Below are 23,432 nucleotides of genomic sequence, written 5' to 3'. Positions count from 1 at the left end.
TGGAGATGTGTAAAAACCAGACTGGCCATGGTTCTGAACACTCTGCTGTAGTGAATGGTGTGTGCAGGTGATCTTCCTAGGTGCCTTCCAACCTAAATTTGGTGATGTTTTTGATTCTTTCTTAAGTGAGTAAATGCTGCTGGCCTGTCTGTCAGAGCAGAGACCTGCACAGGCTATTCTCAGATAAGATACCTGTGTTGCTTTTAAATTACATGTCTCGTAATACACCATGCCAGTTCCCTTTTATCACTTTTGGGATCTATCAGATTCCTGGTGACTATATAAATTCAAAGGCTTGTATAAAAACCTTTGAATAAATTCAATAAAATTCAAGAGCTTAAAATTAATAGGCTTGTGTAATAAATACAACATTCAAAGTCTTGTAAATAAATAAAATTCAAAGGCTTGTATCATTTTTTCCCTTTGGTAGTGAAGTACACTTACAAATCCTAGGAAGATTTCGTAATTTGGGGGGGGGGGGGGTGAAATCTGAGATAGGGGATGGATGTTGTGAGCAGAATGGAATGCATATGTTTTTGGTTTTGTTGGATTAATGTTTTAAATCCCCTCGTTGCAACGTGCTCCAGCACACTGTCTGACGTGGTATTCGGCATCTGAGCTGTGCGTCGTCTGATGTGAACTTGGCTGACTTGTGTGTTGGCAGAGGATGAGAGTGTTGTGCAGTATCCACGGTCAGTTTGCTGAATGAATTAGAAAATTCAGATGGTCTTGAAGTAGTAGTGTGGCAAGACATTGCTAAGTGACTTAGTATTTTTTGTTTTAGAGCTAACCGCTCTGGTAGCGTTGTGACATTCTTTCTGAACGTGAAGTGTATGAAATCTGATGGTGTGGGCCCAGAACTGATGCCAAGAGAGCAGGTTCATCTGTTTCATACATTCTGTTGGAGATAATGCCTTTTGCACTACAGAATTAAAATGGGGAAAGTAATTTTTGTTTTGGATTACTTGCACAAGCAAGCAATTTTATGATTAGAAATGCTTGGTTTTAAATGTGAATTGTTTGAGGCTAAGTCTTGTATTTGAGGAAGCAGAGTGGGACTGCTAGTTCAAAAATGAGAAAAGTAGTATAACATGAAACCAGATTTTCTTCCAGAGTACCTCCTCTCCATCTATGTGAACAGCTCTTCACCAGTGTAGGCAGATAGAACACCCAAATGTATAACCAAATAACCAAATAGGAGACCTTATTTTTCAATCATACCTTCAGCAGAAGTGGTCTTGTCAGAATTTATTTGGTTGAAGCCTTTAAATGTGTATTTTGCTTTTTATTTTTGATGTATGATGGATGTTGAAATACTCAGTTTAAAATTTGAGTTACATTGAAATAAATTGCAGTAGTTAATTTGTTTCTTTAGGGCAAGGCTTTGTCCTTGTATATGAGCTGGCAAATATTTAGAAGTGTTGGGGTTTCTCTTTTTAGACTTTTAGAGCAGCATTCCTAGCAGAAGGTCAGATAACAAAGGCTCACTTGTACTACTGCATGTCTAAAGGTGAACACGAGATAATCCCTTCTTGATATGTTTTCAAGAGAACAAGGAGAGAAGAAAAATTTACCAAAACTTTCAGATTTGCCTGAAAAAGTTTTGGGTGCCAGTGTGGAGAAGTGAGAATTTCAGAGATCAGAGTCATTGCTCAATTTTATTCTCTCCATGACATAAGTGCACCGTCATATAAATGGTTTCTCTGTTTGGCTCTGTCATATAGCTCTAAGTGTCTTAATGTACTTATTTGCAGATGAGTAACTACATACAGGGTTATTTCAGAGATGATCCTTTTCCTTCTGGGCGGTGTGTCGGTTCTGCTTGTTGGCTCAGGGAAGCTGAATTTCTGTGAGATGTTTATATAACAGGGGTCACTGCAGTAAGTAGAGAGAGCTCGTGGGAACTAGTAGAGGCACTCTTCTGGACTTTGCTCCCACCAAATTAAAGAAAACACAGTGCATGTGCATTTGCCCTGCAACAGTTCTGAACTATGATGGACTGTTTTAACAAGGAAAAAATAAGTAGAGGTCAACTATTTACTTTTCTGTGTAAGAAAACTGCTTTTGAGTTCTTCCTTGGTATACTGTGCTGGGTTAGTAACTCCTTGGATTTCAAATCTTAAAATACAACAGAACTTTAATTTTTTTATCCTTGCTGCAGTGAGCATAGTAGAGTTACAGTCCTAACATACAGTAGGGTGTCTTGTTTTCATAATTATGTTGTTTAAATATTCAACTAAATGCAGACTAAAATACAAAAGTGATTCAGATACCTGATGTGACAAAACTTCCAGCATGGATGTTGTAACTATTGATTGTGTTGACTGACCTTATAACTTCTTTGAGATACCCATGTTTTGTGTTCTGCTTGGAAAATAGGAAATTATGATTTTTTTTGAGACCAATACCTCTCTTCCTTTTTGAGCTGCCTTTTTCTTCACCAATCTCTTCTGTTCTCATTCAGTTCCCATTAAAGTGACAGGAAATTAAATGTTCTTAAAAGTTGTTAATAGGAAATAATTTTTTAACGCATTTATTACTAATGAACTGTCCTTAAATAGAAGAAACAGTGTTTCTTATAGTCAATTCTTAAAATATTTTCTTTACTGTTCTGTATGATTCTCATGATTTCAGTTTAATTTCTAATGATGGTGATGATTAAACCTTTCTGACATGATATTGTTTCAAATAGATGGGCGAATAGGATAGCCATGGATTTATTACTGAGTGTGAGAATTCATCTGCTCATGACACATTTTGCTATGTTGTAATAATTTATTAGTAGTCAATTTTAAAAGATTAGTAACAGAGTATGTGAATTCTGAAAAGAGAAGTCACATGAGTGAAAGCTGTTTCTTTCCTGTGTGCAAGAGGACTGCTACACAATGGTTAAACTGAGAACATTTGCTTCTTTTCAGTTGGTAAGATCTAGGAGAATTGCATAGGGTGATGTGGTTTTGGAACCCCTAATTAGAGCTTGAAAAATAGTAAACAGTCATACAGACAATGGTAGTTCTTTATTCGTTCTGGGAGTAACTGAAAATCATGCTGCATTTAAATCCATGTGGTCGGAATTTTTTTAAGTACAAAATTGTCCCGCCTTTGAGTTGACAAATATTTTTACTGTCACGCAACTTGGAATGAATCGATCTCAGTCCTTTATTGTAAACTGGAACTGAAAATGTGACACGGAGATTCAGCATTTCCCCCCCGTTCTGTGTTTCAGTTGTCACTCTGTACGCCACCCTGGGGGGCCCGGCAATAGTACATGGGCTGAATGAAACGGAGGTGACCACCATCATCACCAGTAAAGAATTGATGCAAACAAAACTGAAGGTCAGCAAACTGTTCTTTGTCTATTTCTTTCCAGTGTGTCTGTTCATTATCGTTAAATGACCTGGTTCCATTGTACAGAACAATGATTTATTGCCCTTCTATAAGGCAGATGCTTTTGGAATAAGGTTTACGTACAAAAAAAGTGATAGTTTGCTTTCAGTGGGTTTTAGGCTCCTCAGTGACTCTGGAGAATGGGATGAGCAATTTGCAGTATAGAAGACCTGCAGTGCTGCCTGGAACACCTTTACAAGCAACTGCCATGGTTTCTGAGTGGATTTAGTGCCTATAAATTTAACAATGGGAAGAACAGAAAAATGTATACACTGTGTATGAAGAGCTAAATGTGATCACCCTCCTGGCTTATTGCTGGATGTTCTCCCAGCAGAGAATGGCTTTTAAATCTAAAGATGGCTGATTGAAGAGTTAGAGCTGTTTTTCTGTGTGGGGGAAAACTTACTAAACATTAGAACGGTCAAAAAACTTTTGTGACTCGCTAACCCAGTTGGAATACCCAAGTAGAACAATTAATCTGAATGAGTTTCATCATTATGTGTTTTGGTGGAAATGGGGCCTTTCAGATAAAGGAATTTAATGGAATACTGTGCTGTTGCTGGAAATTGAATGGGAATGACCCAAACTTTTAAAAAGGTTCTACAATGACGGTATATATGCAATGCACATTTATTTCAACTTGCAGTAAGAGAATGCATTTGTTCTGCTAGAGGTAATGATCATCTCTTCTTCCACTAGGACACTGATAAATGTTTTAGGACTGCCATTTTGCTTCAAATGCTTGATTAATGATTTTCCATATTTTTGCTAGCTGTTGCTTATTTTAAGTAACGTAGTTACCAAGGGGTAACCTAAGAATTATTGTGAGCTCAGTATCATCAGTTTCTCTCAGTGTTCTATAGATGTGAAAAGTCAATTATCTCTACAAGTCATTGCAGTCTTATTTGTGGGGTTTTCATGAAATAAGACACAAATCAAGAAATGGTTGGAGAAGCTTCTGGACTTGTAAGTGGAAAGTTTCAACCTTTGCAGCTATTTGAGCTCAACAGGTTTATCCTCTGATATTTAAAATTCTGAGATTTTATGTCAATGCTTTTTAAAAAGTATACAGTAGATAGTGTGGGGGTTTGGGTTCTTGTTTGTTTGTTTGTTTTCTTGTTGGCATAATCCTCATTTTTAGTTTTTGAACACATTTTTATTTCCACAGGAAATTGTATCTCAAGTTCCCCTGCTACGACACATTATAACAGTGGATGGCAAACCAACAATGTGGTCAGAGTTTCCCAAGGGTGTCATCGTTCACACGATGGCATCTGTGCAAGCCATGGGGGCCAAGGCAGATGCTGGTAGGTTCTCTTCTTTCTGTTTGGACCATTTCATTTGTTGTCCTACCCTGACTCTGTTGAGTAAACCTGGGGAAATTGCAGATCTCAAAATTATGCAGTGATTAACCTTTTCTTATCTGCCTTTTCTTTGAATAAAATATGTGGGATTTTCTTTTTGTATGGCTGTGGTTGGTTTTTGGGGTGTAGTTTGTTTTGTTTTTCAACAGAGGGAGATGCTTTTAGTGAAAATGCCTTCTCCACAATCAAGTGTCACATGTTGAAGGATAATTTTTTTGGATAAGCATTTAGTCCAGGATAGAAGCTCAGAAAGTGTTCTTCTGATCAGACATTTTAAAACCAGGTTTTTCAGGGCACACAAAACCATTGTACATTTTATGACAAAAGAAATCAGTGGTTTGCTACTATTAAGTTTTGTAAAATTCACAGATAGAAAAATGTAAAATAACCAGTTGAATCTGGTAGAACTTGGTCAATTACTACATATATGAAAGTATCAATTTACTATGTAAATGCATTGAAATCTATTTCTAATCTGTCACATTTTTAGAACTAAAATTCTGAATTTTCTAAGGTTTTTTAACTATTAACATGAGAAATATTTATTCTTGGCTCTGAAGTCCCGCCAACTTAGTATCTCAAGATTTAATTATATTCAGTAGTTGTTTTCTTCTGTCCTTATCCTTTGTGTTTTCAGAATCTCTTGACTACTGAAGGCACATGGATTGTATTTGAGGAGTAGGGAGGGTGGTTAATCTGTCTGCTCTTGATGTTCAGGGGAATGGCAGGTTTGCTCCCAGCATCATTACCTCTCAATTTAGTTAAAAGATGGTTTTCCCTTTTTGATGTACCAGTTTTATGTACTATTAAAACTGTTTCATACAACACCAACAGAAAAATTATGTCTGTGGTAATTCATTAGCTCCCTGAGATCTGTTAATCTGTGTGCAGTGTAAAAACAGTGTCTAATCCTTCTTTCTTCAGTCTTTTAAATATCACATACTCTGCACTACAATAAAGGAACATTTATCTTTGTCAAGTTAACCATTCATAAACTGTGAAATACTATCATGAATTGTTTATGGTCAGGCATGTCCAATTAATATTAAGTAGATGAGCTGTTTCTTATATTTTCTTCCTCTGTGGTGTTCATTGTGCGGGATGGGCAGGATTCAGTGAGTGGGAAATGATTAAATATGCTTTCATGCTTCTCATTCACTGTGCTCATTGTACCACATGCATTGTGCATTATGCAGTTTTTCCTCTGAGTAAACACAATTGTTTTTGTATTTTCTTGCTCTCAGTGCAAGCATTTAAAAAGCACTTTAATCCAATTAGAGCTGTTGAACTTCTTTTAAATATGTATAGGAATTGGACCTCACACTGGCTCAGCAGTGCCTTGCTGCAGGTGTTGCAGATGAGGCAGTGTGTTCCCTGCCAGGGAGCATGTGAGAAAGGAGCTTTGCACAGAGGGGATGGTCCCTGCAGCAGCATGGAACCAGGGCAGCAAACCTGCCCGAGGGGGAAAATGCTCAGTGACATTTTTGAGAAGCCAAAGTTCTGCTCAATTTTCTTTCTGCTGCTGGAATAACAGAAACATAATAGGAAAAGCATTGTCCTGGCAGACTAGGACAGTCCCTCAAAGTATTGCTCAGCTAATGCAAAGTTCCTACTCTTTGTGAAAGCATTTGAGCTGGACCACAGTCTTTTTAAGCAAAATGTGATGGCAAGAGTCATGTGGTGCTGTATTGCAGTGACTGCTGGAATATGTTAGTGTATCAGATCTTCCAGCCTGAGAGCCTCTCCACATATTGTATGTTCTCTTTTTTTAACACAAATTGCAGGACACAAACAGCCATCCAGGCCTGTGCCCTCGGATATTGCAGTGATCATGTACACAAGTGGATCCACAGGAATTCCCAAAGGAGTCATGATCTCCCATTGCAACATAATTGCTGGGATAACTGGAATGGCTGAGAGGATTCCAAACCTGGGGTACGTACCAACCATTAGTTACCAGCAAATAAAGAAGTCATGTAGTTTAATATCATTTTAGATTAATTACTGTGGAAAAAATAAACATAGCTATGTCTGTGACACATCATACTATGTACTGATGTCTGAGGATCTTCCAGTACTGCACTAAATGACACAACTACTTCATGTGCTGTTTGTTCTCTCATCTTCTCTATGTGGGTAAGACTGGGACACAAAAGCCTGTGAGGCCGTCTTGCACTTGGGTGGTTGAAAGCTCCCCTAAGCAGTACTTCCCTTGGTTAGTGTTTAAATTCTGTGGTTTCTTTCTGTTTGGTGCAGTTTGTGATCTTGTCCACAGAGTTGCCTTTGCAACCGTAACACAGGTTAAAGGGAGTAAACATCTCCCTTTGTTCATGCCTTAAACTTACAGTACATAGTACAGGACTTGTGAAACAAAACCCATATCATTTGAAATATGTTCTCAAGCTCAAAGGCATTTTCCTACTTTCTCTACTTCTGTGGTAAACTCTGAGAAAATCTTGCTTAATGATTCATCTGAGGATTCTAGTGGTACAAAAATCTGTCTTTCACAAATTCTTCACAGGGAAAAAGACATCTATATTGGCTACTTGCCTCTTGCCCATGTTCTGGAGCTGAGTGCTGAACTCGTGTGTCTGTCTCATGGGTGCCGCATCGGTTACTCCTCACCTCAGACATTGGCTGACCAGGTATGTTGTAGATGTAAGTCCTTAGAGGATATATATATAAAAAAAAAGAAATTAAAAAAAAAATTACTCAGATCTCTATAATATTTCTTAAAAAAACAGTACAACGAATCTTCATTTCTACAGTTCATGAAACAGGGTGTTGGGGCTTATGGCTGATACTCTGGACTAGCTTTAATTGTTAGAATATAATTTAAATAAAAATTATTGCTTTGAAAGATATGTCATTTTGTTTCTCATGTTAAAAATCTTGAATATGTCTGCTAGTAAATTTGTTCTTCACTTTAGTCCTCTAAAATAAAGAAAGGAAGCAAAGGTGATGTTACTACACTTAAGCCAACCCTAATGGCAGCTGTCCCGGTAAGTAACTGAAGGATAAATAATTCTAAAAATTGTTTTTAAATGTGGATTCATAATTCAGTTTTTAACAACAAAATCAGTGCAATGACCATTTAAGTAAAAAAGGTAGATCCTTTGATGATAAACTAGTTTAAAATAATAATTTTAGTATTTTTATGTTGGGGATATCATCATATGAGTGACAGCGTTTTTCCAAGTTAGAAGAGCTATAGGGATTAGATTCCCACTCAATTAGTAATTTATTGATCATCATAGTGAATGAATGGAATAAAGAGAGTTGGCAGCAGGCAGCTTGGGGTTTAACTGGTGCTCCTGCCCAGACATTTGCTTTCCTCCTTTCTATGATCATCTTGGTATCTCTTAGCGATGGAAGAGGAGGGAACCTGGGAGTTGGTTGTCACCTGAAATGTACTTTAATTTCTAGATCGTGTTTTCTTTTTGTTGTACTGAATTTAGGATTTGTTTCTTTGAGTTAATCTTTTTATGTAACTAGGAAATTATGGATCGGATCTACAAAAATGTTATGAATAAAGTGAATGAAATGACGAGTTTCCAGCGGAATCTATTTATATTGGCCTACAATTACAAAATGGAACAGATTTCCAAAGGTTACACTACCCCACTCTGCGACAGGTAATGTGAACTTTATTTGTAATGGCACCAGAAAATCACTTATCAAAGTCTTACCGCGTGAGCAGTATCTGGTTTTCTTTTTGTGCTTTTCTTCACTTTATTGTTGACACTCTGAACATGAGCAAGTCTAAATAAGTGTCAGTTGAAACAACAAATCAGTAGTTTGTGTGATGGATTTAAATATTTATTGATATAATTCAAGTGAGTGTTATTTAACTATAAACTGATTGGAAATTTACATTTATTGCATTATTTTCATCAGGAATTTAATAATAGATTTATATAATTCTTGGGTAAGATGAGAATTCTATTCCTATAGAAAACTGTAGACTTCACATTTTCACAGAAGGGAGTCACAGAATATCTCAAGTTGGAAGGAACCCACAAGGATCACTGAGTCTGACTCCCAGCTTCAGTGAGACTGAAGGATAATGTAGTTCCAAAATTTATACAGTGTACTTGAATTATTTTTAGGAGAAAATCACAGAACTTTGCTGTCTCATTCAATCTTTGTTCTCAGACACTTAACCCCTCTTTAAATTAGAATGTGGAAACAAGCTTAGAAAGCTTTTTGAAAACTTGAGTGTGCTGCTCCTTCAGGATTTTCCTTGAATGCCTTAGAAGTGTTTTTGAAGATGGTGGAAACTTACAGTTCAGATACAAAATTAGGTATTGTCTCATTTTGTTTTTAAGCAGCAAATATGTATTCCTATCTTTGTGTTTCAGCCTTATCTTCCGGAAAGTCCGAATGCTGCTAGGTGGGAAAATCCGCATCCTGCTTTGTGGAGGAGCTCCCCTCTCAGCAGCAACTCAGAGGTTCATGAACATCTGTTTCTGCTGCCCTGTGGGACAGGGCTACGGGCTGACGGAATCGGCCGGAGCCGGAACAATCACGGAAGGTTGGTGTCCGTGAATCCCACTGTGAGCTCTGGTCCGTGCGGAGCATCCTGCATGTGCCATCTTTGGTGGCCTGTTCCTCTGGTGTGTGCCTGCCACCAGGCATGATTGGGGAATCCTGGGAATTACTTGTTATAAACGTATGAAACAGCAGGAGCACTAATTTTGGCACATTGTGCTAAAACTGGTGACCTACATATCAAATGAATGTTCTCGTTTGTGATGGAGCAACCCATAATAATGTGAATGGGATCGTGGCATTGTTGCACTTACCAGTTGAACTGAATAATTTTTTTCAAATTTTGGTGAGTATATTGAGATGTTAGGAAAATAGAAAATGGAAAGCAAAAGCCTGCACCAGATTCTAATTTCATATAATAGAACCCAATGGTTTCAGTTGCCTTTTAGTAACTGAAGGTGTCTGTAAATACAGTCCATCTACTCTCTTGGCATGATAAGAATTTTACCTGCATTACCTTGATAAATCCATTGTTTTTCTTGTAAGTTCTGTTCTATGAATTAAGTTTCAAAATAAATAGCAGTTAATTCTCACTAAATAAGATGCGTGACAAAAAAAAGGTTTTTCTTTCTAATCAGTTTTGTTTAAATGTTTTTCTGAAAAATACTCTTTTTAAAATTCTAGTTTGGGACTACACTACAGGAAGAGTGGGAGCACCTTTGGTCTGTTGTGAAATAAAGTTAATGAACTGGGAAGAAGGTGAGAATTCCTGTATGTGATTAAATTGAAGTATGTTTGTAAAAACTGGTTTTTTTTAATCGGGCCTTGTTCAGTAGTAGTAATTAGAAGACTATTTATTGACTGTTTAGATTTTAAATGCTACTCTTGCCTATAAATCTTGCTCTTGGGGAGAAGAAAGGTAAAATAAATTCCTCAGTGGTTTTTAAACTTTGAAATACCTAGACAGAGGCTGTCAATGCAGGTGGGATTTTGACTTGGTAGTGTTATGACTCTCTTTGACTATACTATTTCTTGTACATTATATAAATGCATACAGCACTGTACCTCTTCCTGATTTAGATCAGTGTTCATGCAGGTTGTGTGTTGTGCCTTAGAGGTGCTGGATTCAGGAAACTTCAGCTGAAGTGTGTGTATGATACCTTAAGTTACCACTAAGAAATATTTTAAAATAATCTTTATAGTATTATTAGTAAAATCATTAAAAAATTGACACGTAGTGTGGAAGCATAATGGATGCTATATAAAATATATATAATAAAGTTTGAAATACATTTAGGTGATTTCCTTTCACTGTAGGCTTTTATGTATTGCAGAGTAGAAATACATAATACTTAAGGCTGGTTTAGGCTAGAGGGAAACCTTATAGGTTTTTTCTTTCCTAAAATGTGAGGCAAAATTATTTATTTTTTTTTATTTGAGCCTGTGTAGAACTGATGGAGGGTGTTAGTACATGGCAGAAAGATTGCACAGAGATGGCATTTGCCTCTGCATGTGTGTGAACATCACTGTTAAACACACCTGTTTAACAGCTGTTTAAATGCTGAAAAGAATTGGAACCGTTTCCTCTCTTAATGAACTATTTAGGCAAGTGGTAGCTTTGGCTAAGGACTTACTACAGTGTTTAGTTCTATATTGAGATAGTAAAAATAGTAGGAATTTTTTCTTTGTAATATGTTTTAATTCTTGCTAACTAAAAAAACCATTGTTTTAGGTGGCTATTACAACACTGACAAACCATATCCTAGAGGTGAGATCCTTATTGGAGGGCAGAATGTGACTGCAGGCTACTACAAAAATGAAGCACGAACCAAAAAAGATTTCACTGTTGATGAGAATGGGCAGAGGTGGCTCCATACTGGAGACATTGGAGAGTTTCATCATGATGGGTGTCTAAAAATTATTGGTGAGTTAAATTCAGGTGAACATATGTGTATATATACTCACATTTTCCAGGGCTGCTAAATACAGTAATTAACAACAAAAAAATCTCCATATCTTGGCATGCAGTCTAAAGCCCTCCCATTTATCCCAGAGAGGTTCTGATATGTTACTGTAGGCTTGTTTGTGTGTTTTAGAAGTTGTTTTTTGGTTACTTTTGAAACAGTCTTAACAGTGACTCCATATATTAGTGAGACAGGGTAGTAATTAGAAAATTAACTATAAGCTAGTTCAGTAGATAAGCTGCCTGAGATTGTATAATTGTGTAAGTGTGGAATTTGATTGGTGAAAAGGCTCTTGGGGTAATACATGCTCAGGAATTAAATAAACTTTTTTTAAATCTTGGCATTCTTTAATAAGAATATCCTTATATCATATATGAACCAGGGCAAAATATACTGAGATAAAGGTGTTAGTACATAAGCCAGTGATAGGCTCATAGTTTTTTGACACCTGCAGGTGCAAAATTAGGTGCTTTATAAATGACCAGGAGTCTCTTAAAATCAGTAGGTGATTCAGGGAGCTTTTAATCCTGAAAAACAAAGCTTACTTAGTTTATTATAGGAGAAAAATCTTAGGTCCCATTGCAGTTGTCTTGCACTGGTCAGGTAGGTCAGACAGCTACAAACCCTCTGGCCTGGTCACACAAAGCAGCACAACAGTACACGGGGAAGGAGAGGTGCTGCCCCCACACCTTGGGGGTAAGGCCCTGTCCTCACCTTTGTCTTCTTTGGGCTATGTACAATAAGATTCAGTTATTTTGCCTTAACTTTTGGTTCCTGTTGTTGTTTTTCAAGTAACAACAGGACAGTTGCTCTTTATATATGGATTTAGCCTGAAATAAATAAGAAAATGTCACCAAGTGGTGCATTTTCTGCCTTGAGTGTCTGTACCAGACAGTACAAAATATGTGCTCCTAGCTAATACTGGCTTTTGCATAATCCTAGTTGTCTTCCATGCACATGATGGTGCTGTCATATAGGAAATGCTGTTCTAAAGGCAGAAAATGCATGGAATTGTAGTGTCTTTTGTTTTGGTGTGAGCAATGGATTGATAAAATACAGAGTCTGGAAACCTGACTTTAAATGTTTCTGGTATATTCACCAAACATGAGTCAGCTTATCTTTTGGTATTTATAGATGCATTTCAGAAAAATCTAAAATCGTTGTCTAAAAGTTTTCTGTTCTGTAATTAACATTTAATTCCTTTTTTCCTCAATAGATCGCAAAAAAGATCTTGTAAAACTGCAGGCAGGAGAATATGTTTCTCTTGGCAAAGTAGAAGCAGCTCTGAAGAATCTCCCACTGGTAGATAATATTTGTGTCTATGCAAGCAGGTAAGAGGCAGCTGATACTTTTTTACTGCTCTGTTCTTTGTCTGTCCTATTGAAACCATAAGCAAAAATTTTTGCCACTCATTGTGTGACATTTTTTTAATCAATTGAAAAAGGAGTTAACATATAATACAATGGAATAATAACCTTATTAAAACTGAAACATCTGAAATCTGTGGGTTTTATTTTTTTTCTTATTTGTTTTCATTATTTGCTGGAAATGCCAATAATGAGTCTTTTCATTCCCTCTTCCCCAATCTGAAAAGCAGCTGAGTTCTGGCTGCATTAATAATGGACATCACTCAAGCACTTTAGAGATTATTACCTATAGAAGCCTTAGGACACCTTGTTTGTTGCTGTATTTAGTTGCATCTGTCCTTCAGAGGAAGTACTGTGGTACTTCAGAGGAAGGTGGTAGAAAAAATCACCAACAGCCCAGAAGCTGGCTTGCAAGTTAAAATTACTTTTCTTTAACCCCTGCATACACCAGCAGAAGCCTTGAAGCTTAAAACACTCTAAATACTATGCAAACACACAGTTAATAAATGATGATCAAATGACCTTTCTCTTTGCTTTCTATGTGCACTAATAAATGAGGCATACAAGGGCTCAAGCATGTCTTAAGTTTGTATTTCTACAATTTCTTGCCTATGCATAATAGAGGCTTACACATATAAATATGCTTCAGGTTGTCTTTGTTTTCTTTGACGTTTTGATGTTTGAAAAATCATTTTGGAGCTTTTGAATTATCAGAAATATTCTGATTTCCAGTATGGCAAAAAACCCCCCACTTTCGATAGAAGCCAGGAGAAGCATACCAGAGAATTGCTCAGTGGTAATAAATAAAAAATTAACTTTTGGGTTGTTCTCCTGGTTCTCTGTAGTTCTTGGGTGGTTTGTGTTGACTGATGGTAGTCATCCTGTAACTTCAGTCCTGACAGTTTGGGATCAGTAGGCTAACATGCATTGGGCAAGCCATTGCTGAGAAAATTTCCATTATATTAATCTTTATTTGTGGTTTGGACCTGTTGAGTGAGTCTCATGTTTGATTGCTTTGACTGCCTGAAGTTATGTGCCTTTTCCAAGCACCCTCTGTAGTCTATGGAGAAGGAGCTTCCTACAGGTGGTGATTTCTATTCTTCTAGGATTGAAGTTCACTATTGGCCTCGTACTATCAAATTTTGTATTAATTTTGCCAGGTCAAAATAACTTTGGAAGCTAAAATGCACTTGTCAGACAGACACTTGACTCTGATAGACTGTCTTGACCATTATTTAAAAACAGGAAAACCTATGAGCAATTTTTAAAGGTAATTTACAAACAAGAGTCCAGATCAAGGACAAACAAGACAAGACATTCTAGATTGGTTTTGCTGCTGCTGTATTTCTTCTCCAGGCTATTGTGTGTAATGTGGCATAAGTAGCCACATCATACAGATTCCCTGATTGATTGTCCATATGCACATTTCATTGTGGGTATATGCTCACCTCAGCAGTCAGCTCAGAGAGTTTTGTAACAGTACCCATGATCTCTTAGATCCTGTCTCTCCTTATACTTTGCCTGGGTGATCTCCTGTGCAGGAGGAGTCTTTCATTTGTAGCTGTTCTGCCTCCCCCATGCAAAAGGACAAGGAGGGCAGACTTTTATAAATGAGTTATATCTGTGATTTGACTTTAGATCTTGGGGTGCAAAGCTCCTCTGAACGTGGCAATAGGGAATCAAAATTGTTTGCATGATATTGGTGCTTCAGAAGCTGTATTGACTTCACATATAAATATTCAGTATGATAAGGAATAAAATGTTTGCTGAAAGGAATCATTATTAGAGTTCTTTCAGGGGAGACTCCTACTGCTTTATCAACACTTCATGCATCCAGGATGCATTAAGTGGGTCTTGAGCATCACCTCAGGAAAATGAGTAGTTCAGTTACCTGAGAAATGAGCAAATGTGGTAAAAAAACACCTGAGGGAGTTCTCAGCAGAAGTCTTAAGGAGATAAGGACCAGATGTATAGTGTCACTAAATGTGTCTGACCGTAGGTCTGAGAGCTGTACATGGGTAGGATTTCAAGCACAGCAAGGGAATGAGGATGTCTAGAGTAGGACAGACATTTTGGCAAATTCTTTTAGCATGGGAGGGATGGCTAAGGAGGTCCTGGGGACCAAAGTCTGAAGATTTCTTCCTTCATGCTGTTGTGATGACTTCCAAGACTGGCAAAGCTACCAAATGCAAAAGATCTGCAGAAGGAACGGTGGTGGAGAGGGAAGTAACTGCTCTAGAGAGAAGATGTACTCTTCAGGATACTTCTCGAGACAAAACAGTGCTTTAGCATTTGAACTGTAACAAGTGAAGATTTAACATCGTGAAACAGAATGAAAAGCTGCACGTTCCAGGAGCTGTGGTGTTCTTTCCAGGAAAAAGCACAGTTGGATGAACCTGCTTGTCCAGAACAAGTATACTTCTACTCAAGAGGCTGAATTTTAGGTGAATCAGAAAGTTCAATGTTTACGCAGTCAACTGATTGTTTCTGTATACTGTTTATTCGTGGAGACACCGGTGATACTGCTGGACTTGACCTTAAGCATGTCAAAAGACTACAGGAACCAGGGATGAAAGAGGCAGAGTCCTTTGTTCTGGATGCCTTCATATGCAATACATACACATTAGAGAGGAGAGCCTAGATGAAGTTACAAGGGTTCAGTACAGAGCAGAGCATGAGTGTGCATGGGGAAGAAAATCAGACCAAGGCAAAAGCAGAAAGTGAGATGCAAGCAGTAATGATATTGAGACTAATCTGAAATCATTCTTTAAGTACATTCTTAGTAAGAGCAAAATGAGAATGGTTTCAAGGCAGCCAGTAGGCAGAGCTTGTGATGATGCTGACAGGGAAGCCTGTGTTTGTAATGGACTCTGCTGCAGTCTTCACAACTGCTGTCAGAGGCCCATTATTATTCATGTCAGTAACAAAGCAGAAAATTGTAATGTACAGGAACCAAAAGGATATTTAGAGTTAGTATTTTAAAATTATCTTGGAGACCTTAAAGGATAAGCTACAGTAATCTCCATACCAGGGTTAAGTTTCTGTATGTTACATTAATGATCTGTCTGATGAAAGAGAGAGTTGAAAAGATTTAATAAATCTGTGGGTAGCTAAGGTGAGATAGAACTAAAGCCACAGTGGAGGATAGGATTAGAATTCAGAGCAAGCTTGGCTAGATGGAGATTTGCTTGAAAACAGAGTCAGGTTAAAGAGGGGAATTGTAAATTATACTTACACCTCAACTGCAGAAGGCCAGGATCAGAGCCACCACCTGGTAGCCTGTTGGAGCTGACATGAGTCAACAAGTGCCATGCAGTTATAAGAAGGTATGACCTAACAAATGTATTGCCTACAAGATGCACAATGATCTTTTTGCTCTACCAAGCATCAAAGAGTCTGATTTTTCATATGTAGTGCTTCTGAAAAAGTGGACTTCTTGAAAGAGTCCAGGAGAAAAATGGGTATGTCTGGGCAGAGGTCTGTGATACATGATTTAGGAGGAAAGGGCACTGCTTAAATTCCTAAATAAACATAAAAAAGGAAGGAAGACTAGAAAAGTGAGAAGGAAAAAAAGTAACAGTCTGTAAATAAATAAATGGCTTCTGTGGAAAAGAGAGGAACATCTGACCATTCTGAGGTAAGCTGCAGAGAGGAGGAGTCAGGAATAGCCATCAGGAAGAGCTTGCAATGAAGCAGTGATGGTAGCACTCACCCCATGTTTAAGAAAGATTTAGACAAGCATCTGTTACATATATCTGACTGTTTCAGGGCAGGTCAGTTAATTAGGTGAGAGTTTGCTTTCAACTCTCTGATTCTATGAAGGGCTTTGTTAGAATGAGTAGAGCTCCTATATGAGGCTCTGTTCACATTTTCCCTAAACTGTACACCATCTGAAAAATCTTGAATACCTGTTTCAAGGTGAACTGTGCTTCAGTGTTTTCCAAAGACTTTTAAGATCACAGCTTCATATGTTCTGGGCATATCAGGAGCAGACAAAGATTGCCAACAGTCGAGTGAGCGTATGGACAATCACTTAAAAGAGAAAGAGAAGTCACTTCCCTTACAGAAGCAGGCATTCTTTGAGATGTGTTGTGCATATGCTCATTCCACAACCTGCTCTCCAACCCCTCTTCACTGCAGTCCTCTACTCCTCTACAGTAACTGGATTCTGCAGTTGAGAGGAAACTGAGGTAGGGAAGCCGCACACCAGTCTTCATACCGGGATGCAAAACATGAGGAGAGGCAGGGAGCATTGACACCGTATGGGAACTGCTTCCCAAAGCTTTGAGCATGAGACACAGTGGAATATGCATATGGACAGCACACCTTGAAGCAATCCAGTTACTGTAAGGTAAGTAGCTTCTCTTTCTACTTATTTTGAAGCAGGTAAAGGTAACCTGTGTACTATTTCAGAAATATTATCAGGTGAACAAAAACCATCTGTTGAGAGCAATATCTCTGTATGAAAGTGCAAACCCACCCAACTTGAAATGTTATTTTTGAAGACTTGTTTACTTTACTAAATTCATACTAAAGTATATTGTACTCCTCAGTTTCCATTCTTATGTCATTGGATTTGTTGTGCCAAATCAAAAGGAGCTCGCAGAACTAGCTCGAAAAAAAGGATTTAAAGGAACCTGGGAAGAGATCTGTAACAGTCCTGAGATGGAAAAAGAGGTACTGAAGGTGCTAGCTGAGGCTGCCATGGCAGGTGAGTGGCTGGGTAGATATTATCAACCTTGTGGACTGCAGTGTCTGTGAAACAGGTAAGTATAGGCCCTAAAAAGATTTCCCAGAGTGTGTATATTTCATAGAACCTATATGAAAGGAAACTTTTATACCAAAAGACACCAACAACAAAACATGAGTTGCATCATTTTGGTTCATGGAACTTCTCTTACTGTGGCCAATAGCTGAGGAAAGAATATAAACCAGGACAAACTTAACAAGTTCAGTTCCCTGTATATATGGGTGTATGTGTGTCTGGTGTTCTTTAAGATGTCCTGAGGTATCTTTTTGGCCTTAGCTGGTGGTCCAAAAATAATGTGTGTTACCTATAGATCCATGGTTGTGTGTCACACAGTCTCACATGCTACATACTGATACAGAGTTGAAATAAACCCATGGAGACAGGGGCTCTCCTGGTTTCCAGTCACTTGCATCTGAGGGATTTCCAAAACTAAAGCAGCATCTCTTCAGATTGTAACTTTCAGTAGATTTTTCCTTCCATTAACTCTTTTGTCACACTTGAAAATTACTCAAATGTTCTGTATCAATATCCACAGTATCCTGTGGCAGAGTTGCACAGTTCAGCCATGTGTGTGAAGAAATGCCTGGTTTGTTCCAACCCTGCTATCTGCCAGCTGGGGTTGGTTCTGCTGAGCTCTGGTATGGGAGAGGCAGTGGACAGTCACAATGGTGGTTGTGATACTTTTGGTGTCGATTATACTTCCCCCTCAGCTGTATCTTTTTCATGCTAATTGGTCATAGTCTGTTAGGCTGTTCTGGTGCAGAATGAAACAGTGGCACAGTGACAGTTTGTTCTTCGGAATAATTTCTGCCTTATTTTTGCTTTTGGCCATTCCTAATCACTGAGGTTTTTCATAAAGCTATCACTTAAGAGCACAGAATGTTTTTTTAAATGGTCATTGGGAATGTTAAATTTTTCATACACATTCTCTTTGTGATACTGAGCAACTGCAAAACAGCACAAAACAGTCATTGCAGAGAACCATCAATGTCCTTCTGCACCTCTTCTGCAATCTGAAAATGGCAGATTGCACAGGATAACTATGCATTTGTGTATATTTTTGAAATTTAACTTGAAAATAAATGTTTTGTTGAGATTATTGCTCATCTGTTGGTTACTTTTCTAAGTTGTTTTTCTTCTCTTATATCTGAAACCGTAGCAGAAGCTCTTGCAAATGATAGTGTTTTTTGCTAAATGTGTAACATACAGAGCACTGTTCTGTTTCAGAACAGGGACCAGCTGCCATATGAACTTAATTTCCTTCATCAATTTAGGACTATTGGGGAAAAAACAACTACCTCCCCTATTTTTTCAGGCTTAAGTAGTATGGATTTTAAGATTTTTGTCTCCAGATGATGAGTACCATAACGCTGGTACAGTAGTGTATGTTTTGAGGATGTCACTTCCATGCACTGATGCTTTTCTGAAGTTAGGGAGCACAGCTATCTGAACAGCTGGGCTTTATTCCAGTATTTCTGTGGAAACTGGAGAACAGTTACTGGTGGATCCTGTCCCTGCTTGTGACCCCACAGGTTATCAAAGCTAACCATGGGGGTTTAGAGGAGCACTTCATTTATGTCTCGTGCTTTTGTCTGTGAGAATGATTTCTCCTTTTGCTCTTCATTTTAGCGAAATGGTTACAGTTATGTTTTGTATTCAAAATATTTCTCCTTACAGCTAATCTGGAGAAGTTTGAAATACCAGTGAAGATTCGTTTGAGCCCTGATCCTTGGACCCCAGAGACTGGTCTGGTGACAGATGCGTTCAAGCTCAAACGCAAAGAGCTCACAGCGTATTATCAAATGGACATTGATCGAATGTATGGAAAAAATGTAAAATAATTCTCCTCTACACCACTTTGCTACGATGAGCTTGGATCAAATAGGAAATACTTGAATTGCCTGTCTCAACTCAGCACTTGAGATCAACACATGAAACCACCATTCCTCATTTCCAGCTTAAACTGTTATTTCTGATGACATCACTATGATGACTGGCAAGTTTAGTAAATTGTTACGGCAGCAAACTTGTGTCTGTCTCCTTTTTTTCCAGTTTTCTCTGCTACCTTGTCAGACTGTGGATTTTCCCAGGTCTTTTTGGGAAACCATGATTCTGAAGCCTCAAATTTTTAAACATTTATAAATCCTGTATAATGTTTTATTTGTATCTTTAAAATTTGGATGTATATAGAGAGAACTTGGCTATATAAGAAATGGTTATACTGGGGGCCTTTTTTTACCTAATTATTTAAAGATAAGGTATTGATGTTGTGACATTATGTACATTGAAAATGCTTGTAACAAGATAATTGTTGAACAGAGAACCAGGTTATTTGCTGCTGTGCTATTTTTCTGTGTAAATCTGAGGGGGAGAACATGTTTGACATTCCAGCTTGTGTAATACACCTTCAATATGTGCCTAATGGTTACTTTTATTTTTATCTGAAAATGGAAAGATGGTCATGGCACAACTCTGCATCAAGGCAGGTGTTAGTTAAAGCTTGTTAATACAGAAATTGCTATTAACACAGCAGATGTTAAACCTAAGAATAATCTCTCAGATACAGAAACTCCTTTCTTAAACAGCTCATGACCATTTCATCCAGAGCTGAGTTGTGTAGTGCTAATATGAACTCTCAGCGTTATTTTCACTTAACAATTTACAGGTTGGACAGTGTCCTTTTAGCAGAGGGACTCTAACAACTTTTAGGTTTGAACATTACACTGGGTTTGCTCTTTATTTGTTTGTGAAAGTCTGGCAAGACCCCTGCTCTGCCCTAGCTGCAACCCAAACCTTCCTGGGGGGGATTTTTAAAGTCATAATGACAGTTATGTTCTCAGCTCACACAGTGCCTAGCTGCCCTTTGTGCCATTAAAAATCTCCCTTTGATGCTGTGTTCTTTTGTTTAGCACTTTTTGCTTTAAAAACAGGTATTTGAAGCATTTGTCAGCCAGAGTTATGTTGCTTGGTTTGTTACACCAAATTCTTATTTTGGGAAGGAGCCTCAATTTTTGTTTCACTAGAGATATATGGATATTGTGTGAAGAAATATGTGGGAACTTTTCTTCAATGAGAGTGTTAAGATTTATTTCAGGTGTGAATTTTATTTTCAAAATATTTCTGGAAAGCATATTCACGGTTACATGAGAATGTGAAAAGGCATACATCAGTCAACCTTGTGATGGAGCAAATATTAAAATGGCTTTAATTTGGAGATTACTTTCATGCGTATCCTTTACTTGTAGTACTAAAAATCAGGGTCCTGATGCTCACTTAATCCCCTGCTATAGTAGGACATAGCAATGCTGAAGGGCAGAAGCTTTGTTTGGGGGAAGGAGTTGCTGCTGTTAGTGTTTGTGACATGGAGTTTTGGGAGCTATTGGATGTGCAAATTCTCATCTAAAAAAACCCTCTGAGATATTTTTTAAATTAACACTTTCCAATGATTGTAGAAAGCAGTTTCCTAGGAGTTGAAAGTTATCAAGCAGGTTCCCTGTACTTCGGTTTTGATGAAATGATAAGGTAGTTTCTGCTATTCATGGATTTCCCCTGCTGCTGTCCATGAAAAACTGTTAACATTTGGTGAATCTTGGTGTAAGTAATCAAATGGATAGATAAGCATCAAAAAGAAATTGGAACCGTATTTATGAGATTACTGCCTTCAGATATCTTGGTCATAAATGAAATGTTGAAAAATGACTGAAGAATCCAACTGTGGGAAAATTGCCAAGGCTGTAGGGAAGTGTCACACCATTTATTACACATTGCTAATATTAAATATGTATCTGTTCTCCATCTTAAATTCTTAAATAGTTCACGCTCAGCACAAACTGTACATTGTTCAAATGTTTTTTTGTGATTTTTTTTTCTAGTGAAAATTAATAAATTGCTGAAGTATTATGTATATCACTTGGTGCATTGTGCAGCAGATGTGAGAAAACAAATCTGCTTTGGTTAAAGAAATCTGAAGTTAGTATTTTGTTCTGCTAAGGGTTTAAATCCATTTTGGAGAAATTGCATAAATGAAACTTTTTAAATTGTTTGGAAATAGTAGTTTTAATTTTTCTTCTAATCCAGTCACAAGATGGGGTTGCAGTCTAACTATGCATTTGATTTTATAGTTCAGGTCTGTTTATGTTTAAAATGGATGTGATATATATAGTTCCTCATTTATTAAACATCAGATTCATCGTGGACATTTATTTCTTCAACAGAATGTGAAACTAAAGCAGTTCATTAAGACTAGTCTCAATGTTGGAGATAGAAAGACTTTTAAAAATACTTGTGATGAGTATGTTTTTGCTTTTGGTTTATAACACAAGACAGATTCCAATACTGCTAGAATGAATACTTCCATGTCCCACTGAGGCTACCTGTCCCGTGGGTGCCCTCACTTGCTGGGAAGTGACTGGGGCTGGGAAGGGCTGGTAAATCAGGTTGCAGTTCAGGCGTGGGGCTTCCTTGCTCTGGTGACCCTGGTTCTGTAGGCTGCCAAGCCTGCCAGGTGCTTCTGGCTGCCACCACGTGCTCTCACATTGCTGAGCAGAAGGACAACTGTAGAGGAATTTGTTGAAACCCTGCAGAGATGCAGTGCTTGCCAGCTGGGAATTTGCCTAGGCTCTCTCCATATTTTTTTTTCCTGGTGTGTCTTCCCATGCCCAGTGTAACAGGAACAAAAGTACCTGCTGGAATGTGCTGCACGTGTCCCCAGGGCTGTACAGTAACTTAGAGTAGTGCATGGTTGGGAGTAATGGTCACGTGGGGAATTTCATAATGGAAAGAGCTGTAACTTTTATACAATCTGAGTTCAAAGTAAGAACAAGGGCCCCCCAAAAGAGGGGGATTTTTAACAAAACTTTTGTAAATACAAGCTTCCCAGGACTTTGAATCATTGGAATTGTTACTACTTACTCTGTTATGAAAATTTACATAATATCATTATTAAAATGATTGACTAAGAAATTCCAAGGATCCTGTGAATCTCCTTTAAATTTCCACAATTATTTAAAAAAATTTCAGGACTTTAGGCTAAATTCACTTTAGATCTCATAAGTGTTCTTTGCAGAGGATAGTGTTTCTGGGGTAGGTAGGAAATTAAAAAGTTATGTGTCAGAGAAGACAGTGCAAGTTCACTGCTGCTGCTGCAGGTCACACAGAGGCAGGGGCACACCTCCATGGGAGCTGTGGCTGAGCAGTAAAAGATTGTGCTGAAATGAAAGCAAAAAGCAACATGCAACTGGAGCTAAGGACATAATGCATACCTACATCCCCTGGTTTATAGACAGGATGCAGAGAAGAGTATGGAATCAAAACCATACATTAAGAACACCTTGTAAAACTCATAAGTTTGTGCAGAAATTGCTGTAGGACATAAAACTCCTTTGCAATAACCTTTGTTCTGCTAAAATTCAGACTTTTTATTCTGTACTAAAATTACATTTAGGCAGTGCAATGCAGCATTTTTAATTTCTATTAATGTGATGTATTAACTACTTTGGACTCAGTATAAAATTGTGTACATCTGTTTCTTTACTGGCAGGAGGAACAATCTTCAACTTGTGTACACCTTGGACCAGGCTGAAATGTTAATTAAATGACCAGTTGTATATTATTGTAATGGGTTATTTAATGTAAACTCATTTTCAATGTGATCTTGGTTGTTACTATGAACTGCCTGAACGTTGTATATCCTAATTGAGTTATATTGTATGAATTATTTATTTGTAATTGGATATCATGTTTCAAAAATAAAATTAATTTCACAAATCTGGACTCATATGTCCAGTTTTTTCAATGGCACTTCATTTTTATCTGAGTCTGGATAACTTATGGTTGTAAATTAGTAGATTCAAATTATGTTAATTGGGCACATGGCTGTTAAGGAGGTCACTGGGTGTTCTGGATTTGGCTCAGATAGTCTGTTTTCACAAGGCCAGTATGGGGCTGCATTTTGGATTTGTGCTGAACATAGAATTGATAATATAGAGATGTGTTTGTTATTGTCAGATATTTCAAATATATGTGACTTTTTCAGGCTGAATGCAGGAACAGGAGTTACCAGTTTAGCCTGGATTTTCACTGCAGGAAAGTTAATCCTGCTTGATCAATT

General features: G+C 37.7%; 1 protein-coding gene across 5 annotated transcripts in view; it reads left to right on the top strand.

Annotated features, from left to right (window-relative positions):
* The window catches only part of ACSL3 (acyl-CoA synthetase long chain family member 3), a 52,062-nt gene extending 28,969 nt beyond the window's left edge, over positions 1 to 23,093 (top strand). For 4 of the 5 annotated variants that reach the window (XM_051781431.1, XM_051781429.1, XM_051781430.1 and 1 more), the window contains 12 exons: positions 3,227 to 3,336; positions 4,556 to 4,694; positions 6,536 to 6,686; positions 7,273 to 7,396; positions 7,682 to 7,753; positions 8,247 to 8,386; positions 9,113 to 9,285; positions 9,927 to 10,001; positions 10,975 to 11,166; positions 12,423 to 12,537; positions 17,127 to 17,284; positions 19,001 to 23,093. In XM_051781431.1, coding sequence (XP_051637391.1) covers positions 3,227 to 3,336; positions 4,556 to 4,694; positions 6,536 to 6,686; positions 7,273 to 7,396; positions 7,682 to 7,753; positions 8,247 to 8,386; positions 9,113 to 9,285; positions 9,927 to 10,001; positions 10,975 to 11,166; positions 12,423 to 12,537; positions 17,127 to 17,284; positions 19,001 to 19,164 — 1,613 coding nt within the window. In that variant the 3' untranslated portion in view covers positions 19,165 to 23,093. Of the gene's footprint in view, positions 1 to 3,226; positions 3,337 to 4,555; positions 4,695 to 6,535; positions 6,687 to 7,272; positions 7,397 to 7,681; positions 7,754 to 8,246; positions 8,387 to 9,112; positions 9,286 to 9,926; positions 10,002 to 10,974; positions 11,167 to 12,422; positions 12,538 to 16,731; positions 16,925 to 17,126; positions 17,285 to 19,000 lie in introns of those variants that run through there. The other variant, XR_007903538.1, reaches the window with a different exon arrangement.
* The last annotated feature ends 339 nt before the right edge of the window (positions 23,094 to 23,432 follow it).

The sequence above is a fragment of the Manacus candei genome, unplaced genomic scaffold (genome assembly GCF_025592945.1).
Source record: "Manacus candei isolate 608988 ecotype Guabito, Panama unplaced genomic scaffold, ASM2559294v1 h1tg000015l, whole genome shotgun sequence".
In the NCBI taxonomy this organism is placed as follows: domain Eukaryota; kingdom Metazoa; phylum Chordata; class Aves; order Passeriformes; family Pipridae; genus Manacus; species Manacus candei.
The sequence above is the reverse complement of the archived record's forward strand: the minus strand, read 5'-3'. Positions and strand labels throughout refer to the sequence as shown.